Genomic DNA, 21,340 nt, shown 5'->3' with positions numbered 1-21,340 from the left:
TGGGAAAAAATTTCAGTCTCTCGATGTGCAAAACTGATAGAGACATACCCCAAGCGACTTACAGCTGTAATCGCAGCAAAAGGTGGCGCTACAAAGTATTAACTTAAGGGGGCTGAATAATTTTGCACGCCCAATTTTTCAGTTTTTGATTTGTTAAAAAAGTTTGAAATATCCAATAAATGTCGTTCCACTTCATGATTGTGTCCCACTTGTTGTTGATTCTTCACAAAAAAATACAGTTTTATATCTTTATGTTTGAAGCCTGAAATGTGGCAAAAGGTCGCAAAGTTCAAGGGGGCCGAATACTTTCGCAAGGCACTGTATGTACATATGGGGCGGCAGTTAGCCTAGTGGTTAGAGCGTTGGGCCTGTAACCGAAAGGTTGGTGGGAAAAAATCGTTCTGCCCCTGAACAAGGCAGTTAACCCACTGTTCCTAGGCCATCATTGTAAATAAGAATTTGTTCTTAACACTGCCTTGCCTAGTTAAATAAAGGTAAAAGATATATATGCCACACAAACTCCTTCTTGCCTCCAATATTTATATTATACTCAAGACATCTTCACACATTATTTTAGATGCTTTTTACTGACCCACTGCTATGCCATTTATCTCCTGTTCTATTGGTTTCATTTAAACTTTCTTTCGTTGTCCAGAAGCCAAAGGCCTAGTCATATTAGCGACCCATCCTAGTCGTTCCATCTTTAGATTCTTCTAAGTTTCCAAAAGAGAATTGTCTGTCACATATGGAACCGCTATCAGGTGCGCTGTTTAGAATGGTGTTTTCCCACAAATTGCATTTTGGCAAATGTTTGAAAATTACATATTATTGGCTGCTTCATTACATGATTTGCATGTTCAGTTAAGATTATGGTAATTAATCTAAATATGATTGTTGGCATTCTGAGCACCGTGGGTGGATCGGTTATGGACCCAATGAAAATTTCTCAAACGGATGGTAAATTAAAATCTTCCAGGTCACGTTATCCAGCGCCACCACTAAAACACTGGTGCAGCCTAGCTATAATATCAGTGACAATGTACGATAACGTTAATATTCGCATTGGAGGGGTAAACGTTCATTATTGATATGCTGACGTTAATTGATAATGTGTATTTTCAGCTAATTTAATTTGTATGGCTGAGACAAACCCTTTAATTGTCTGCACATTCTTGTGAATTGTTGCATTATTCAAGTGTAATATGGTTTGGTTGGATTATTCAAAATTGTAATATGTTTTAGAAGGGCTCCCGAGTGGCACAAGTAGTCTAAGCTGCGGCATCTCATTGCTTGAGGCGTCACCCTGGTTAAATTCCAGGCTGTATCACAACCGGCTGTGACTGGGAGTCCCAAAGGGCGGCGCACAATTGGCCCAGCGTTGTCCGGGTTTGGCCGTCATTGTAAATAAGAATTTGTTCTTAATTGATTTGTCTAGTTAAAGGTTCAATAAAAAACGTTTTAAAATAAAATTTGCTTGCATTTTATAATCGTTTGTGTTTACTGGCTAGCGGCTACTGTGATATTTACGGTCAATTTCAGCTGCAGATAAGAAAGTCGAGTTGCCAGGGACAATGAAAGGTAGGCAAGGATGTAATGTGAACTCAAAAGTAGAAATCTCTTTAGGCATTCCGCTCCTCAGAATCTCCATTTCTCGTAGTTGGGATAGGGCCCTAGTCATGATTTCTGCATTTTCAAAGACCCTGTAACCAAAATACAGGTATAGAGTCTGGGTGAATGGTGAACACTTCCATTGTTTAACACCTCCCTAATTTGAACTGAAAACAGCCTCCATGGTTAAACAGCACCCCTCACAATTTGCCAGTTACACACTGATATGAATACAAGGGGCGTATCTGCAACTAAGTGGTAAATATGAAAAAGAGAGCGAGAGAGAGAAAGAGACACACACAAAGCTCAATGTTCCCTTTTCAATTGTGGTACAGGGAGAGCAGGCAAACAAAGTAGAGCTGGTTCCAGGGTGGTTAATGATTATAGAGCAGCTCTATGGCGGTGCAGGCAGACTTGCCTAAACCCAAACCTCCATGATGACACCTGACAAGGTCACTCTGCAGCAGAAGCCTTCCCATGACTTGTGCGGCTGGTGCCTGCTGCCTGGGACATGTTCGCTTACTGACACTGTTTAGAGATAAACAAGCCAGGCTATCAGTTTTACAAATCCGTTTTTACAAAGAGCCGAGCTATCAGTTTTATAAACACACAACAAAAGAGAGCCCTCAGGGCTGCCGGGCTATGCCATGCACGCACACACCCCTGAATAAAATAGGCTTACCAACACAAAAATATGCACACACAATTTTCCATCCTAGATGTGGATCATAAAACAGTCTCACCGGCTTCAATCCTGGCTGCGCTCAATATGAAAAACTGATTCTAGATGTTGATGATTTACAATGGGGCATAAAATAACAATACGAATGCAACTTAAAACGCTCAACCAGAGCTAGCGCTCCTAGTAGCCGGGGACTTTAATGCAGGGAAACTTAAATCAGTTTTACCATATTTCTATCAGGATGTTAAATGTGCAACCAGAGGGAAACAAAACTCTGGACCACCTTTACTCCACACACAGAGACGCATACAAAGCTATCGCCCTCGCCCTCCATTAGGCAAATCTGACCACAACTCTATCCTCCTGATTCCTGCTTACAAGCAAAAATTAAATCAGGAAGCACAAGTGACTAGATCAAAAACAGTGTTCAGATGAAGCAGATGCTAAGCTACAGGAGTGTTTTGCTATCACAGACTGGAGTATGTTCCGGGATTCCTCCAATGGCATTGAGGAGTACACCACATCAGTCATTGGCTTCATTAATAAGTGCATCGATGACATCATCCCCACAGTAACCGTACGTACATACTAGGGATGCACAATATATAGGTGAACATGTCGGAATCAGCTGATATTAGCTAAAAATGTCAACATCGATACCGGCCGATGTCTAGTTTAACATCGAAGTGCAAAAACGATGTCAAAGCTGACGTGCATACGCTGCCATACACGTGCAACACGGCATTCCTAACCTAGCCCACAATGTCTGCTGTGTGGATCAACAGTCAACAAATTGAGTAAGAAAATTTCAGCAAGACAACTCAAAGGCAAAATCCATTAAAGCCAAGATAATGGAATTCATTGCCCTTGACAATAAACTGTTCTCTGTCGAGGGCAATGTTGGCTTTCGCCGACTGGCCGAGCAATGGTACACACTACCAAGTGCGCTATTTTTCAGATGTTGCCCTACCAGAGTTACACAGTAATAGCATCACTGCGATTAGCGTCATGACATTTTTATTTTACCTTTATTTAACTAGGAAAGTCAGTTAAGAACACATTTTTCAATGACGGCCTAGGAACAGCCTGTTCGACAGATTCGACCTTGTCAGCTCAGGGATATGAACTTGCAACCTTTCGGTTACTAGTCCAACGCTCTAACCACTAGGCTACCCTGCCGCCCCAACATACACACTATGGAACATCGTTTGGGTCTTTGCATGTCAAAAAAGATACAGCAGCACTGTCAAAGCTGTACAAAAAAGTCTGCAAACAAGCAAATACCGGCCACAAACGATGCATTTACCGTGTCGGTAATAAAGCATAATTTGTTCGACCGCAACTTCTGGGGTAGCTAGCTTTAGCTTGGTACCTAGCTAGCACCAATACAACCAACCTGAAAACAATGACCAGTAGAAACTGCAGTCATTTTCATTATTCTTAGCAATGATTTAGGAATCCTTGTGAGTAAGTATTAGCTAGTTTGCTATTTGTTGTTCACCTATTGAAATTGAACTTCAGTTCATGAAAATAAATATCTAGCCAGCTACTTAGCCCTGTTGCCCAAAGCTAACATTATAAGCAGCCGGCTAGCTTCATCTGGCTTGTGAGGCATGACCGGACTTGGTTGTGTTGTGAAGTTAGCCACAATAAGAATTAGGCACAATAGTGGAATTTGCAGTTTGCCTTCAAAATAACATCATTGCCAGTGATGCAAATTAATAAAAAATGTTTATGACCAGCACTGTAGGTGCACGAGACAACTTTACCATCATCTTAGCATATGTATCGATGAATCGTTGTGACATGAAATACAAGCGATAGTGAAATCAATGTGTAATAACTACGTAAAAATTAATGAACGCATTAAATTATGTGACGTACAGTCATATTCAGGTCCGGATTGGGCAACAAGCTTATTTGACACTTCAAATAGCATTATGTACTGGTCATTGTTTTCGTTTTTGACACGCAAAAACACAAACGGCGTTCCAAAGAAATCCTGGTTGAGAATGAAACGACTGAACAACGAAACAGCACAGCAAGTAAGTGAAATAAATGGGTTTTGATTATGTTTTACTGGTAATGGGGACATATGTAAATGCCAACAAAATACCTTTTTGGTCAGTGTGTGTGTGTGTAACCTTTCTTTAACTAGGCAAGTCAGTTAAGAACTAATTCTTATTTACAATGACGGCCTACCCCAGCCAAACCCGGACCAATTGTGCGCCGCCCTATGGGACTCCCAATCACAGCCGGATGTGACACAGCCTGGATTCGAACCAGGGACTGTAGTGACACCTCCTGCACTGAGATGCAGTGCCTTAGACCGCTGTGTCCGTGTGTGTTAACTATTTAACTGTACTAGAATGCTTAAAAGGCAGCTAAAAGTTTAAATATCGGTATCTGGGTTTTTTTTGGCAAGGAAAATATTGGATATCGGTATCGGCCAAAAATGTCATATCGGTGCATCACTAGTACATATCCCAACCAGATGCCATGGATTGCAGACAACATCCGCACTGAGCTAAAGGCTAGAGCTGCCGCTTTCAAGGAGCGGGACTCTAATCCAGAAGCTTATAAGAAATCCTGCTATACCCTCCGATGAACCATCAAACAAGTGTCAATACAGGACTAAGGTCGAATCGTACTACACAGGCTCTGACGCTCGTAGGATGTGACAGGGCTTGCAAACCATTCTCTGATAAGAGTCAGTGCACACAAAAATGTCTGGTGGAAATGGAGATGACAAAGCAAAACAGGTTTTAAAAATGCTGAAATATCACATTTACATAAGTACTCAGACCATTTACTCAGTGCTTTGCTGAAGCGCCTATGGCAGCGATTACAGCCTTGAGTCTTCTTGGGTATGACACTACAAGCTTGGCACACCTGTATTTGGGGGGTTTCTCTAATTATCCTCTGCAGATCCTCTCAAGCTCTGCCAGGTTGGATGGGGAGCGTCACTGCACAGCTATTTTCAAGTCTCTCCAGAGATGTTTGATCGGGTTCAAGTCCGGGCTCTGGCTGGGCCACTTGAGGACTTCTCAAAGCCACCCCTGCATGGTCTTGGTTGGAGGGGTCATTGTCCTGTTGGAAGACAAACCTTCACCCCAGTCTGAGGTCCTGAGTGCTCTGGAGCAGGTTTTCATAAAGGATCTCGCTGAACTTTGCTCAATTCATCTCTCCCTCGATCCTGACTAGTCTCCCAGTCCCTGCCACTGAAAAACATCCCCACAGCATGATGCTGCCACCACCATGCTTCACGTTAGGGATGGTGCCAGGTTTCCTCCATACTTGACGCTTGGCATTGAGGCCAAAGAGTTCGATCTCGGTTTAATCAGACAAGGGAATCTTGTTTCTCTTGGTATGAGAGTCTTTAGGTGCCTTTTGGCAAATCCCAAGCGGGCTGTCATCTGCCTTTTACTGAGGAGTGGCTTCCGTCTGGCCACTTTACCATAAAGATCTGATGGGTGGAGTGCTGAAGAGATAGTTGTCCTTCTGGAAGGTTTATCCCATCTCCACAGAAGACCCCCGGAACTCTGTCAGAGTGACCATCAGGTTCTTGGTCATCTCCCTGACCAAGGCCCTTCTCCACAGATTGCTCAGTTTGGTCAGGCAGCCAGCTCTAGGAAGGAGACATGGTGGTTCCAAACATCTTCCATTTAAGGATGTGTTCATTGGGGACCTTCAAAGCTGCAGAAATGTTTTGGTACCCTTCCTCAGATCTGTGCCATGACACAATCCTGTCTCAGAGCTCTACGGACAAGTCCTTCGACCTCATGGCTTGGTTTTTGCTCTGACATGCACGGTCAACTGTTGGACCTTATATATACAGGTGCCTTTCCAAATCATGTCCAATCAATTGAATTTACCACAGGTGGACTCCAAACAAGTTCTAGAAACATCTCAAGGATGATCAATGGAAACAGGATGCACCTGAGCTCAATTTTGAGTCTCATTGCAAAGAGTCTGAATACTTAAGTTTTTTATTTTTTATGAACATGCAAAAAAAATCTAAACACCTGTTTTCTCTGTTATAATGGGGTATTGTGTGTAGACTGATGAGGAAAAACATTCATTTAATACATTTTTGAATAAGGCTGTAACATAACAAAAATGTGGAAAAAGTTGTGCACTGACTACTTTCTGAATGCACTGTATATCCCAACTTTACAGAGGGTGGTAAATACTCATCAAACATCAATAATACAGATAAACTTTGCTCCTTTTCCCCCATTCTCCATACGGGTCAAGCCACGTACATTAACTACTCCTGGAATTTTTGGTCTAAGATATTATTTATGTCCAACGGGATGCCAGAGATGACACCTTTTACCGATACCCTACTCCAAAAATCAATGCAGTCTACTTCATGCGTCGATAAGCCACATTTCACGCTCCTTTTGCTCTTTAGATACACACGATAAACACCATACCACTCCTTTGTTGCTTTGACCGCATCCACTTTTCCCAACTCTCCTTTTTAACCATCCTCTTGACTTCAAAAGGGTTTCCAAAATAAACACCTTTGTCCAAAGAACATATTCCACCAACAAGAAAAGACTCAATCTTTGCCCTTTTTAAACCCTTGTAGGTTTTCAACCCAACCAGTTATAACTAACCTGATTCAATTGCTCAACCAAATCATTATTGGAATCAGGTGCTTTAGGGTTGCAGCGAAAACCTACAGGAACGTAACTCTCCAGAAACAGGGCTAGAGAGCCCGGTCTCAGGTAGTTGTTTAAGCTAGTTTACTTATGTGCTCGATGGTAAACCCAACCCAGTCAATGGAAGACGATGATACACGCTACACATTGGCCCATGTGTTAGAGCTAATTCGCTACTGAACAACAGGTACTGCTGATCAATGGAAAGTTTGCAAAACTGGGGTAAAGCTCTCTAACCAATAAAGACTACGTTTGGATCTGTCCTTCAGACCAATCAAACCTCGGACTAGATTCCACCAATCAAGGTTTCTACGGGTTCAGTTAGTTGTGAAACTGACGCCATTAGGGATCTACCAAAAATCGCCAGTCGTACGAAGCAGAATTTAGACAAGAGCCAACATGGCGGCCTCAGTGCGGCAGTTTCTTGGCCGCCTCGGTTCCTTTCAGCTGGCCACCAATAAGCGGCTCAGAGAGCTGGGAGGGAAATGGCGCCTATGTTCATCTTCCAAAACAATCGTCTATTGGACAAGAACAGCAATTGAAAATGCGCAAAGTCATAGCCCCAATTCCATAGCGACACAGTATGGTTTCACATATAGATATTAACCATGTATATAATCTGATTTTTACTCACTTTGTTTTACGGGTTAGCACAAGTGAAGTTCAGCTCACCGTATTATTTATTTTATTTCAGTAGCAACGGGAAACAAGATGGCTGCCAAGTACTTCTGCTCTAACCGGAAACTGTGCTACGTTGGTGCGCTGACGTCAAGAACTTCAAATTCTGAGCCTCAAACTACAAAATGTTTCACATAATTATTTTACAAACCCAGGAAGTCAAAGGGTGTGCAATGGTGTGTGAATAATTTAGGGACCTGCTGGCCATAAATCTATGGTGCTGTTCCACCCACTTCCATAAGAGATTATCTGCATCAAACATGCAGAGAAACACGTAACTGCCACGGAAAGAACAAGTAAAACAGCTTATTCTACCACATCACTTATAGGATAATAACCTATATTTGAAAACCAAATACTCTGTGTTCCCATTCTATCCCAATGTCGATATTTTTCTAATCCTTGTATGGAAAACTACACTGAACAAAAATATAAAATGCAACAATTTCAAAGCTTTTACTTAGTTATAGTTCATATAAGGAAATCGGTCAATTTAAATAAATAAATTGGGTCCAAATCTATGGATTTCACATGACTGGGAATACAGATATGATTCTGTTGGTCACACATATGCATCTGTTGGTCACCTCATGCAGCACGACAGATCTCATTCACATAGTTGATCATGATGTTGATTCTGGCCTTGGACTGTTGTCACACTTCTCATCAATGGCTGTACAAAGTTGCTGGATATTTGCGGGAACTGGAACATGCTGTCGTACACGTTGATCCAGAGCATCCCAAACATGCTCAATTGGTGAAATGTCTGGTGAGTATGCAGGCCATGTAAGAACTGGGACATTTTCACCTTCCAGGGATTGTGTACAGATCCTTGAGACATGGGGCAATGCATTATCATGTGGAAACATGAGGTGATGGCGGTGGATGAATGGCACCACAATGGGCCACAGGATTTCGTCACGGTATCTCTATGTATTCAAATTGCCTTTGATAAAATACCATTGTCTGTAGCTTATGCCTGCCCATACCATAACCACACAGCCACCATGGGGCACTCTATTCACAATGTTGACATCAGCAAACCGATTGCCCACACAACGCTATACTCAGTCTGCCATGTAGTTGAAACCGGTATTAATCTCTAAAGAGCACACTTCTCCAGTGTGCCAGTGGCCATCGAAGGTGAGCATTTGACCACTGAAGTTGGTTACATCGCGGAACTGCAGTCAGGTCAAAACCCTTGTGAGGACGACAAACACACAGATGAGCTTCCCTAAGACAGTTTGAGCAAAAATTATTCACTTGTGCAAACCCAGTTTCATCAGCTGTCCAGGTGGCTGATCTCAGACAATCCCGCAGGTGAAGAAGCTGGATGTAGAGGTCCTGGGCTGCAGTGGTTACACGTGGTTGTAGGGACGGTTGGATGTTCTGACAAATTCTCTAAAACAATGTTGGAGGCAGTGTATGGTAGAGAAATTAACAATAAATTCTCCAGCAACAGTTCTGGTGGACATTCCTGCAATCAGCATGCCAATTGCATGCTCCCTCAAAACTTGAGATATGTGGCATTGTGTTGTGTGACAAAACTGTACATTTTAGTGACCTGTTGACACCAGCACAAGGTGCACCTGTGTAATGATCATGTTGTTTAATCAGCTTCTTGATGTGCCACACCTGTCAGGTGGATGGATTATCTTGGAAAAGGAGAAATGATCACAAACAGAGATGTAAAATAATTTGTGCACAAAATGAGAAACTTTTGGTGTGTATGGAACATTTCTAGGATATTTTATTTCAGCTCATGAAACAAGGGACCAACACTTTACATGTTGCGCTTATATTTTTGTTCAGTGTAATATTTCTTTAACCATCTTGTTTGGATCAGAACTGATTTGTGGTCACAAATGTTTTGTCAGTTACAATGCAGTGTTAAGTGAATAGAAGTTATTCAAAAGAAATCATTTTGTTTTCAACAACATGTCTACACCGTTCAAAGCATATTTTCGGATTACTAATGTCAAATAATTGCTACAAAACCTTTAACCCTTAACTAGCCATCAAGATGAACAATTAAAGCAAATAAAAGTGTAGAAACATTTCAAAAGCAAAATTCCAACAGAAATACAGTTGAGCTCAGATCAATACAAATATTTTTTACACATGGTGGTTCTACTGTAAAATCACTTTTTCCTTGCCACAAGCTCCAGGAGAGTGGAGGTGATTTTGTCTAGGCTGGTGGATTGAGGGACACCCGTCCTGTACCCCCGCTCCCAGTGTATTGGGGGTGTAGGATTGAATGGATTGTGAAGATCCCCTGCAGGTGGGTAATCACGAGGGTACATCGGCCCCTGACAACTCTCGTGGGGGTATGCCATTGGCTCCTCTGGACGAGCATGAGATTGTGGGTACATCTCAACATGCCCAAAGACCTCTGAAAGAAGAAAGATGACGTAGATGTGGAATTATTATTATTTTTAAAGTCCCACAAAAAGATATACAAAATGACTGTAATGAACTTCTGCAATTTTGTTGTGAGAAACATGCATACATAGTTTACCTTCATATTGAGCTCTCCTCTCCATTCTCATGTCTGTGTCTCTGTAAGGATCCTGTGGGGTCTCTGGAGTGTAGCACTCCTGTGAGCGTTCCTTTGAGTGTCTGGGAGGATGGCCTTCGTAATGTCTCTCCTCTTGCACTTCTATGTAGTTTCTTTCATAGTCATCTCTGGGATTTTCCAGGTGATCCTTGCTCATGTGATTATATTCTTTGGAAATTACTGTTGGATGTAGGCTTTTGTACTACAGTTGAAATGAGGAAAGGACCATCTTACTTACATAAACCAACTTTTTTAAAGTTTCAGAGAAGAGGAAATGTTCACATTCTCAAGTCAGCCTATGATCCATTCATCGTCAACTGACATCCGTAAAGAAACTGCGCAACATGCTGTGCAACACAATGAATACTTACCGCAGGCATTACCGCTGTCTTCTCATATTTTTTGTCTTGGAACTCTTTCAGAAGGTTACACAGCTTGTCCTTCAGGAAGTTGGCCTCTTCCACATTCTCAACCTGTATGTTATTCTAGAGGGAAAGCAAGTACATTAAAGAACATGGTCAGTTAAATAATACAGTTTCTCTTCCCAAAAGTCATCAACTAAAGGCTATGACAGTTGTCTTTGTGCAAAAGGTATGGCATTTTGATTGGTGTTACTCTTTTATTAGGATCTTACCAGTACATCCAAAACATTCCCAGTGTCTGGAGTTGCCTCTGCCATTGGTCTGGAGCCTGCTACTCCTTGATAAGCACCCTAAACAATTAGAATAAGGTACTCAATAAGACATTACACAGACAATTAACAAACTTCAACAATTGTCAGTTGCGGCAGGTAGCCTAGTGGTTAAGAGCATTGGGCCAGTAACAGAAAGGTTGCTGGTTCAAATCCTGAGCCGACTAGGCAAAATCTGTCAACGTGCCCTTGAGCAAGGCACTTAACCCCATTGCTCCTGTAGGTCACTCTGGATAAGAGTGCCTGCTGAATTACTAAAATGTAAATCATTTAAAAATGTCAGTTACGCTTAGCAGAGGGCTCCCGAGTGGCGCAGCTGTCTAACACACTGCATCGGTGCTTGAAGTCACTACCAACACCTTGGTTCGATTCCAGGCTGTATCACAACTGGCCGTGATTGGGAGTCCCATAGGGCGGCGCACAATTGTCTCAGCGTCGTCCGGGTTTGGCCGGTGTAGGCCGTCCTTGTAAAGAAGAATTTGTTCTGACTTGCCTAGTTAAATAAAGGTTTAATTAAAAACATTGTCTATATACCTGTGGCTTGGCAAAAGGTTCTGACCTTCTTCTATTGTCACCAGCTTGCCTGGAGGGAAGAAGATTTTGTAAGAATCATTATAGAACACCCTTAGCGTAATGGTAACCAAAACACCTTTCACCTCAGGGTGTAATGATGGAGAAGTTTAACACGTGGTGATGTGTAGTTATTCACACTTACATTAACTTCAACACGTCCTCCTCCTGTTCTGTGGCATCAGAGAACCTGCTCTTTCTCTTCCGTTTCCCGGGGCTCTTGTGGTCATCTGTGGCTCCTTCCAGGAAGCGCCGGAAAGGTTCAGGGATCTCTGTTCTCATTCTGCCACCCTCTGCTGGCTTCTGAGGAGTCCCCCTCATTCCTGGTGGTCCCATCCCTCGCTCCATCTCTGGATGCTGCGGACCCCTCCCCTCCTGACGAATGGCCTTGACAAGGTCAAACAAATGCTCCCTGCTGCCTTGACCCCCTGTCTCCATTGGTCCCTCCATTTGATTTGGGAACCTCAAGTCTTCGTCAGCAGCTCCTTGCCCATCTGGCCCCTTGGGGTAGCCACGGCCGTTTGGATCCCTGTCGTGAGATCGCCTATGAGGGTTGCCTTCTGGATAGGCTGGCCCACGTTGTTCCTCATTGTACGCCCTGCGTTGTGCCTCCTCAAGGTATCCGCTTCTACGGGTATCCTCGGAGTAAGGGTCTTCATGAACAGGTGGTCCGTGGGCTGCCCTTCCATGGGCGTGTTCAAAGCAGAGAGGCGCTTTGTCAGGATAGGCACGTTCAGGAGGAAATTCCTGCGGATAGGCCGGAACATGAGGATAGCTCCTCCCATGTGGTGATTCATCTTGTCGAAAGGCCCGCTCCTTAGAAGCTTCAGCAGCATGAAATGTTCTACGGAGAACCTCATCAGAATAGAACTGTTTGAGAGGATCATTCTCCGGGTAGACACTCCTGCGTGGAGGTTCTTCAGGGTATGCTTGGCGATGAGGGATTTCCTCTTGGTGACCTGGCCTGGACTCCAAAAACTCTCGTCTACGCATGTCCTCCAAATACTCCTGACCATGGATTTGTTCTTCAAGGTAGTGATCCCTTCTACGAAGGTCATCTTCATGATAGCCTGCTCTACGAAGCTCGTCTTCCTCAAAACCACGCAGGCTGGGTTCTCCTCCTCTCAGGTAAACCTCTCGCACTGCCCCGGACAATAAGTAAGGATCGTCTTCATGGAAGGGAGGTCTATATAGATCATCTTCAGGACGGCCTCCTCTGTGGTGGTACTCCCCGTCCGGGAAATCTATCCTCCCCGGATGCAGGTGTCCTTCCCGCCTCATGTCTGATGGATGAGAAAGTGTTGGTTTTGGCTGATTCTTGGCCCCTCTTTCTTTCGGGGGAACTGAAAAAGGGAAAATAACATTGACAATGTTTTCTGTTTGATATTGGACAAGTTGAGAATAAACACTACTAGTTCAATGACTCATGATCGGAAAATGTTTAGTTTAGATTTTTTTTTTCTTTTTTTTCTGATTTTACTAATAGCCGTGTCGAAATAATTCTGAAAAGATCTTACCTCTAGAAATGTTCAATTTGCCCACATTTCGTTTTTTCCTCAAAGGCTAAAATAAAAACCAAAGATTAGGATCAGAAGATTTCAAATAGAACACAAATAACACTTGCAAATAAATGAAACAATTACTTTACGAGAGGCACATAGACTGGTATGTAGACGTACAGTGACAGGTAGCCTAGTCGTTAAGATCGTTGGCCAGTAACCTAAAGGTTGCTGGTTCAAATCCCTGAGTTGACTAAGTAAAAACAATCCGTTGATGTGCACTTAACCCTAATTGCTCCTGTAAGTCGTTCTGGATAAGAGCGTCTGCAAAATGACTCAAATATAAATGCAAACTCTTGTCAATAAGCAGGTACCTTACCAAAGGGAATCATGATGACTTACCTTTGGACTTCCTTGCCCATTCTGTCTTTCCACAATCTCCGCCATGGCTCGTAAAGCCTTCCCTGATTGAGCCAGGGCATTGGTACTGTCCCATGTCACCAAGTCTTTCCTTTTCATATCCTACAAAAAGGAAAGTACATCAAGCATCACTATATTTAAGATCCTGACCACCATGATCCTTGCTTAGCTTTAATACATGTCCGGCAAGAGGATCATGCATGAGACACATATCCAGGTTATGCCAGTAAATATCCTCCTTACCAGGTAATTCTGTCGATGTCTGCGACCAATTAAATGATTGACCATGTTGGGTAAGGATGCCTCCAGATCGCATAATCTGCAGATGTATCTGGGGCCAGGCTGACGGTCATGGGAGACTGGCTCCACCTCCGCCAGAAGACTCAAACCTGACATGAAGAAATGAGATGTACAGGTCAGAAAGGGACACTTTAAACCGACAACTCTCTCTTAACTAATTTTGACCCAGTTCACTTCGACAAGTATATGCTCTTTGGGCACCAACTTGGAAGTTATAATTGTGTGTTGAATTAGACATTGTTTTAAAATACAGTAGTTACCGATGATTGGCTCATCAAGTTTCAGGTATTGGAGGTAGTGTTTGATATCCGTGAAATCTGGTAACTCATGATCCCTGGTAGCCCGCCCTGTGAGATCCACAACATCAGAAGTTAGAGATCAATGCCACAATCAATGATATGGTCTTTAGATGACAAATAGTGCTTGAACAGACTAGAGCGGTAAAAACGTAACAAATCGTAGCACTGGAAAAGTCAATAATTCACATACATACAGTGGGGTCCGGAATTATTGACACCCTTGATAAACCCTAGCAAAAATGACTCAAATAAATATACTGATCTATATTGCATGCAACGAAAAGGGAAATTATATTATGCTAATACAATTGCTCAGATAAAGATGACTTGTTAATAAACAATCATTTTCTTTCAAAAGTATGGGTCAAAATTGACATCCCTGTTTTCAAAACTTTTTCTAAAATGTTTAATGAGTTGTAGAACACATTGGGAGGGTTCTTCGACCATTCTTCTATACAGAATCCTTCCAGGTCCTTCATCTGCGTGTATGAACTGCTCCCCCTCCAGTTCAACCAACTGCATTCAAGTGTTTGTTTTTCACGAATGGTTAAAATTCATGGATAACCTGGCCATCATCCATGCGTGATATACGTTACGGATACATACTGAAATGATGGATTGGTCTGCTGAAGGAAATGGTTTGAGTCCTTCAGACATTCCACCCAGACTGCGAGTCACTACCAAGAGACTGGCGTTTTCAAGTGTTTCTTGGGGAGTTCCTTCAACCAAATCAGCCATAGAAACCGCAATGACCTCACAGCGCAGAAATCCCATTTCTGACAACTGCAGGAAAACCAGAAGTAGCTGTGGGTCCAAGGGGAGTGAACTGCAATCCTAATAGAATTGAGTCTCTTCAAAGAGATTGAAGCATGCTTACCAGGGACAGGATTGCGCAATGTTTGTCTAATATCTCAGCCGATTTTATTTTTTGCACACTGACCTGTGAGAATAGCAGGCACAGCTCAACGCATCCACTGTTAAGTCTTACGGTCTGTGCAATGTAGAACTCTTGAAGTGTCCATTAGGACATTCGATTGCAGAAAAATAGAAGGCAGTCGAGGAATAGCGATGCAAATCAACATCGAGGTGACCATTCATGTCCCTCTTGCTGTTAATTCTAGTTCATACGATATATACAGATTAAGCTTTTTAACATTGTTCAAAAATAAAAGGAAAATACTTCTGCGCCAAAGGCCAGCCGAAACAGTTTTGTAAGGTGACATTCAAGTGTGCATACCGATAGCTACAAGAGTGAGCACAATGCAAAGAGTCACGGATTTTTTAGCAAGTGTGTGAAGGCTGTGGGACCACATGACTGCGGCCTCAGAAAAGGTGCTTTTCACTCAAACACATCACCCAAAGTGTGGATGTTTTCAGTCCTCAGTGCTCGGGGTGGGAGAATGGGACAACACATAGCCACTTGCACTAAGCAAGGGACTTTGCTAAATCACATGTCTGGTTAAGGGCTGTGTGATTGCTGGCAGGTCAGTTGTGGGCCAAAGCCTTCACTGCATTCGCACTTAGGAGTTCCCTATATAGAGAGTCCTTTAAAGAAAGTGATTGAGGGGCTTTCCAATTCCATTGCCATGTCCTCCTCTTAAAAGCATAGACAACAATGGCCTTTGGATGTTTATTTTCCTCTGTCCAGCTAGCATCTTCCAGTACATGGAGAACAGGAGAACCACATACTTACTTAGACTCAAATCCCAGTTCACAGATTTGGATCCAATTGATTGGTGTGAAATTTCATTCCACATACAGACACATTTACTTTAGTCTTAATGGTTTCAGGTGGTAGACTGCAGACATACTATGGTTTAATGACCTGTTGAAATCCACCGGTGAGCATGGACATAATCCATTCTTATTTCAGCAAGAGCCAGCTAGATTGGTTTGACAAAACAGCTATTTTTTGCAGTAACCAACAATAAAGTTATTTTTCTCTCATACCAATGAGTGGACGTCACAGGAAATGGGAAGAGCATTTTTTTTTACATAATCAGGTGCAGTACCAGTCAAAAGTTGACACCTACTCATTCAAGGGTTCTACATTGTAGAAAATAGTGAAGACATCAAAACTATGAAATAACACATATGGAATCATGTAGTAACCAAAAAATGTAAACAAATCAAAATAAATGTTATTTGAGATTTTGAGGTAGCCATCCTTTGATGACAGCTTTGCACACTCTTGGCATTCTCTCAACCAGCTTCACCTGGAATGCTTTTCCAACAATCTTGAAGGAGTTCCCACATATGCCGAGCACTTGTTGGCTGCTTTTCCTTCACTCTGCGGTCCAACTCATCCCAAACCATCTCAATTGGGTTGAGGTCGAGTGATTGTGGAGGCCAAGTCATCTGATGCAGCACTCCATCACTCTCCTTCTTGGTAAAATAGCCCTTACACAGCCTGGAGGTGTGTTGGGTCATTGTCCTGTTGAAAAACAAATGATAGTCCCACTAAGCGCAAACCACATGGGATGGCGTATCACTTCAGAATGCTGTGGTCGCCATGCTGGTTGTGTGCCTTGAATTTGAAATAAATCACAGACAGTGTCACCAGCAAAGCACCCCCACACCATCTCCATGCTTCACAGTGGGAACTACACATGCAGAGATCATCCGTTCACCTACTCTGCGTCTCACAAAGACACAGAGGTTGGAACCAAAAAAACAGATTTCCACCGGTCTAATGGCCATTGCTTGTATTTCTTGGCCCAAGCAAGGCTCTTCTTCTTATTGGTGTCCTTTAGTAGTGTTTTCTTAGCAGCAATCGACCATCAAGGCCTGATTCACGCAGTCTCCTCTGAACAGTTGATGTTGAGATGTGTCTTACTTACCAATCCTACCATGTCACAACACAACTGATTGGCTCAAACGCATTGAAGGAGGAAAGAAATTCCACAAATTACCAAGGCCCACCTGTTAATTTTTGGGGCGGCAGCATAGCCTAGTGGTTAGAGCGTTGGACTAGTAACCGAAAGGTTGGATCGAATCCCCGAGCTGACAAGGTAAAAAATCTGTCGTTCTGCCCCTGAACAAGGCAGTTAACCCACTGTTCCTAGGCCGTCATTGAAATTAAGAATTTGTTCTCAACTGACTTGCCTAGTTAAATAAAGGTAAAATAAAAATTTTAAATGCACACCACTTGACTACCTCATGAAGCTGGTTGAGTGTGTGCAAAGCTATCATCAAGGCAAAGGATGGCTATTTGAAGAATCTCAAAAATAAAATATATTTTGATTTGGTTAACACTTTTTTGGTTGCTACATGATTGCATAGTTGATGTCGTCGCTATTATTTGGTCATATAAAAATAAAATCTGCAAAGAGTAGGTGTCCAAACTTTTCACTGGTACTGTATGTTCACAGAAACTGCTACCATGTGAAGCTATGGTACTGCTCTCTCTCTCTGAAGGTAGAGTCAGTAATGCAAAGCAAACAGCAATATAGGACTGATTTCCCCAACAACTGAAAGCATGGTTAGTGCTATCCGGGATCCTTGGAACATCCCTACCCTAGAGCTGGGACAATAAACCCGAAAATGATCGACACCGATCACTTATCGCAAGCATTTTACTGACATTGTTCATTACGATAAGTAGCTTATACAAGAGAAATGTGAAGTTTGAAAAGTAAGTTTGCTAATATGTGTGATTGTTAATAGGACAATTGATGGCTGCAGCCATCAAACTAGTAGTAGTTCATAGGATAATAAATAAACGGGTGCACATTAATGTTAAAAGTATTGTTCCTTTTATATGAGCAGATACTCTGAGCACATGGTCTTGCATCACACATCTGATCTGAGGTGCTGCATGGTGCTCATCGTGGCAGGTTCATATCGCAGTCTCAGTTTAATTGAATTTTACTCAACAAAAATGACTATGTACCAACCCTTCCATACAACGTGCACTAACACTATTGGCACAGAGGGTAGTGAGCCTGTTTGAAACTCTGAACTTCCTTTACCCCTGCCAGAAGGAAAGGGCAGCAACAAGACACTTACAGAGGTCCCAAGCTCATCGTCGACAATCAGTGAGTGAAGGGAAGATGAAATTACTTACCAGTAGAAACCAGGTGGTCCTCTTTCTGTCAGGAATGAAGGGAGACGCAACCGAGAAAAACAGGTTCAGTTAGGTCAATCAGCAATGGATCAGCGGGTAACTGGTTGGTGTAACCAGCAACCTTGCTATCAGAACTACAGATAAAGATGGGGTTAGGACCCGGGACGGAATCACATGCACACCATACACATATAATAGGAAGCCACACCTAAAGCTCGAGGTGCACTGATGGGCCATTTGGGAGTAATACTATACATCCCAATCTGGACTCTGACCTGGACCTTACCTGCCCCTCTTAATTTAGTACCTATACTTCCATTGTTTGGGTGTGACACAAACTTAGCAACTGGGTGTCTTCATTTGATTTGAAAGCTTTAAAAAAATATTGAGTACATTGGAATTTGTGTTTTGTTCGTTTGCTCTGTCCATCCTCTTATGATCACAAGCTCATTGTAATGCAAAATTGTGGTTTGAAAACTATGAAATATCTCCAAGAGGCATACAACGACTGAAAGCGGAATGTGGTTGCTTCCAACTATAATTTCTAGCATCAGAAATATTCCAGTGGAAGACACTCCGCATGCTTCAGAGGTGAATAAGATCCATGATACTGTGGTGACAAAGTCCTGTAGGTAAATTAAGGGCGAATCATTGCCCTAATAAATTGTCAAGATATTTCTCTATTATAATACCTCGCTCGAAGACGGTTCAATGCAAAGGACTCCGGATAGGGCTTCGGACTGAATTTGTACACTAAAACAGAGCATGCAGATCTGGTGTATAAAAAATAAAAAATTATGAACAATATTCCAATTGAGACTAGTGAACAGCTTTGTACGGAGTTCACTTGTCTCACTTAACAGGAGCCAACAGTACTACTTTGAAAAAATCTTGAAATACTCAGTTATAAAGGACATTTTTGTTTTTGATATAAATCACGAAGAGACCAAAGCAGGAAGACAAGACATAGGTGTCCCTTCTCGAGATGATCTGCTTTTGAGGGCAAAAAGATCTGTCTTTGGAGCAGCAGTGAAGTTGAAGTGGAAAGTCAAGTTGTTCCATTAGAATGAAACATGGGAATTGAAGAACCAAACCTAACATGACGGCAAAAGTAGACTCAACTTTGCATGGGAAAAGTAAAGGGATTAATTTGATCCTTTAAAGACAAGCCTAGACATAGTCCTCTGTAGCCCAATTGGTAGAGCCTGGCGCTTGCAATGCCAGGATAGATGGTTCGTTTCCTGGGACCACCCATACGTAAAAAATGTATGCAAGCATGACTAAGTTGCATTTTTCCTTCTTCCAAATGACATAAAATATTAGACCATTTTCCCTTCTACCAACTCTCTCTACATTCCAATATTCCCACAAGTTGTCATGACGACTCAAACCCAGCAATATCCATCAGTATTTTACAGCACCTAGACAGGGGACATCTCCAAGCGTCATGAATACGGCACAGGGTAAAAATGAAGGAACTCGGTAAGTTCCAAAGTCAACACCTTTCCAAGAAGAATATGACCACGATTTTGCCTCTCGTGGCTTCTGTTCAACCATGACGCAACACAAAAAAGTATATTGTTGGCACACTCCCATCTTAAAAGTTGTTACTGGGAGCAAGAGGAATCAAGAGATAGCACAAATAAACTAAAACAGTTCCAATGTGCACATATTTGTTACACATCAAGAGGTTTTAGATACTTCATGGAGATTTGTTCCTTCATTCTTGTTGGCGTGGTGCCATGTTCATCAACAATATTCACTAAAACAAGAGTTTTATGGAAAATACTGTACCATAAATCAGGTGGTGGTACACCAAAGGTGAAAGCAAAGATGAACTTTATTTAAGTCCATACCTTGCTGGTTATTTGTACAAGCAGAATGAAGCCATCTGGAAAGAGGAAAAATATCATACGAGACCACAAGTGAACAATAGCTGCTTTCTGGAAGCTCTTGAAGAACACAAAACACAGTACCTTGGTTCTGGAAAGAAGAGGTTAATAACAGAGGACGTCTATGTGCAATTCCATGGTAAAGGAATCATGCTGAGACTTATTTTTCAATTGTATACCAAACAAATACCATTGATTTCTATGGTTTGTTAAACTTTGAACTCTATGGATGATGCACAAGGACTACTTAACAATTTCCACAGAAGATTTTACAACACATTTACAGGAAGAACTGTGCGGATAACAGAATATAACTGAGGGAGATTTTACCGTAACTCTGGCAAAAACAATTATCCAGTCATTTGTTTTACTGTGTAAATTGTTCAAGTAATCAGTATGCATAGAGTTGTATGGTTTGTTAAACTTTGAAATCAATGGTTGTGTTGGCATACATTTTTAAAGTGAAAAAATAAATAATCACAAGTCTGTAATTCCATCACCATGGAATTGCCCCATTCAGCACATCCTCCTGCTTGAAATTGATAACTATTTTTAAACTTACCGTTGTGATTGATTTTGTGAACAGGAATTTTACTCATGATTTGTCTTGACCTTATTACGCTATTAGTTATAAGATGCTAACAGATCGTTGTGACTTGAGTAGTTAAAATATTTGACTGCAACTTTGCTTCTTACCCTCATGTGTAGTACTGTAGTCCGGTGGATCTTATACAGGGTTTCACCCCGAATGGATCTGGTACAGATCTGAAAAACAGAAGATTCTTCATGATGTGGTGGTGGAAAAAAACGGCTAGCCTAGCCTAGTAACGTCGTTAGCTTGTTACAAACATATTTTTGTTTAGCTTATTGTGCCTAGGCTACACTCAACGTTACTTACAGCACAATCAATGTAGTCCTCGGCATTAGAATCCTCGTATGTCGTTTCTAAACCTTCCATTGTTGCCCCGGAAATTTGAAATTTAGCCACTTACCTAGCTAGCTGAACCGACCTAAAGATACCCTGTTGTTAGTAAACGAACGTTAGCTGATGGGTGAATAACCAGCTAATGCTAATTTAGCGAAAACAAGGTTAAAAGACAACCGGATTTCACACAGTATAAATATAAGACAGTTTTTGCAAACTATGCTAGTTATTTTTCGATCAAATAAAAGAGAAAAATGGCTTGCTGGCTTTTAGAAACCCACTTCCTGTTTAATCTGGTTGACCAACATAATTCCCCATGTTGCTGGTCTAAATGCTATACCGCCACCTGCTGGGCTGGTGCTCACATCGCTTTACAATGTGACATTGAAAGTACTGTATTTTTAGAGGTCATGTGTCACTGCAAGTACACATGCACATTTTAAAACTACAAGTAATAATCACCCCAAAATAAATAATTCTGGA

The 21,340-nt window shown here is 42.0% G+C and overlaps 2 protein-coding genes across 4 annotated transcripts in view; both read right to left on the bottom strand.

Annotated features, from left to right (window-relative positions):
- The window catches only part of LOC112264383 (nuclear transcription factor Y subunit gamma), a 53,980-nt gene extending 46,270 nt beyond the window's left edge, over positions 1-7,710 (bottom strand). For both annotated transcript variants that reach the window (XM_024440949.2, XM_042295245.1), the window contains exon 1: positions 7,595-7,710. In XM_024440949.2, coding sequence (XP_024296717.1) covers position 7,595 — 1 coding nt within the window. In that variant the 5' untranslated portion in view covers positions 7,596-7,710. The remainder of the gene's footprint in view (positions 1-7,594) is intronic.
- A 1,652-nt stretch (positions 7,711-9,362) lies between these two features.
- On the bottom strand, positions 9,363-21,156 carry si:ch211-13c6.2. 2 transcript variants are annotated; one of them, XM_024440937.2, is made up of 13 exons: positions 20,831-21,156; positions 20,629-20,697; positions 18,041-18,065; positions 13,936-14,022; positions 13,619-13,764; positions 13,358-13,477; positions 12,974-13,019; positions 11,602-12,799; positions 11,421-11,469; positions 10,830-10,907; positions 10,567-10,680; positions 10,157-10,397; positions 9,363-10,030 (listed from the first exon to the last, which is right to left on the bottom strand). In XM_024440937.2, the coding sequence occupies exons 1-13, from the start codon at positions 20,888-20,890 to the stop codon at positions 9,780-9,782; spliced, it is 2,484 nt and encodes an 827-aa protein (XP_024296705.1). In that variant the 5' UTR covers positions 20,891-21,156; the 3' UTR covers positions 9,363-9,779. The 2 variants fall into 2 exon arrangements, with proteins under 2 accessions (XP_024296705.1, XP_042151178.1); XM_042295244.1 differs by lacking the exons at positions 18,041-18,065; positions 20,831-21,156.
- Positions 21,157-21,340: the final 184 nt, after the last annotated feature.

This window comes from Oncorhynchus tshawytscha, linkage group LG13, assembly GCF_018296145.1.
Source record: "Oncorhynchus tshawytscha isolate Ot180627B linkage group LG13, Otsh_v2.0, whole genome shotgun sequence".
Taxonomy (NCBI): domain Eukaryota; kingdom Metazoa; phylum Chordata; class Actinopteri; order Salmoniformes; family Salmonidae; genus Oncorhynchus; species Oncorhynchus tshawytscha.
Note: the sequence above shows the minus strand (reverse complement) of the source record. Positions and strands in the feature narration are given on the sequence as shown.

Coding starts and splice junctions, on each gene's coding strand:
- si:ch211-13c6.2 (XM_024440937.2), bottom strand. CDS start 20,890: ATGGAAGGTTTAGAAACGACATACGAGGATTCTAATGCCGAGGACTAC. Junction 14,023..18,040: donor GGACCACCTGGTTTCTACTG/GTAAGTAATTTC, acceptor TGGATCTCACAG/GGCGGGCTACCAGGGATCAT. Junction 13,478..13,618: donor GACATCGACAGAATTACCTG/GTAAGGAGGATA, acceptor TCCTTTTTGTAG/GATATGAAAAGGAAAGACTT.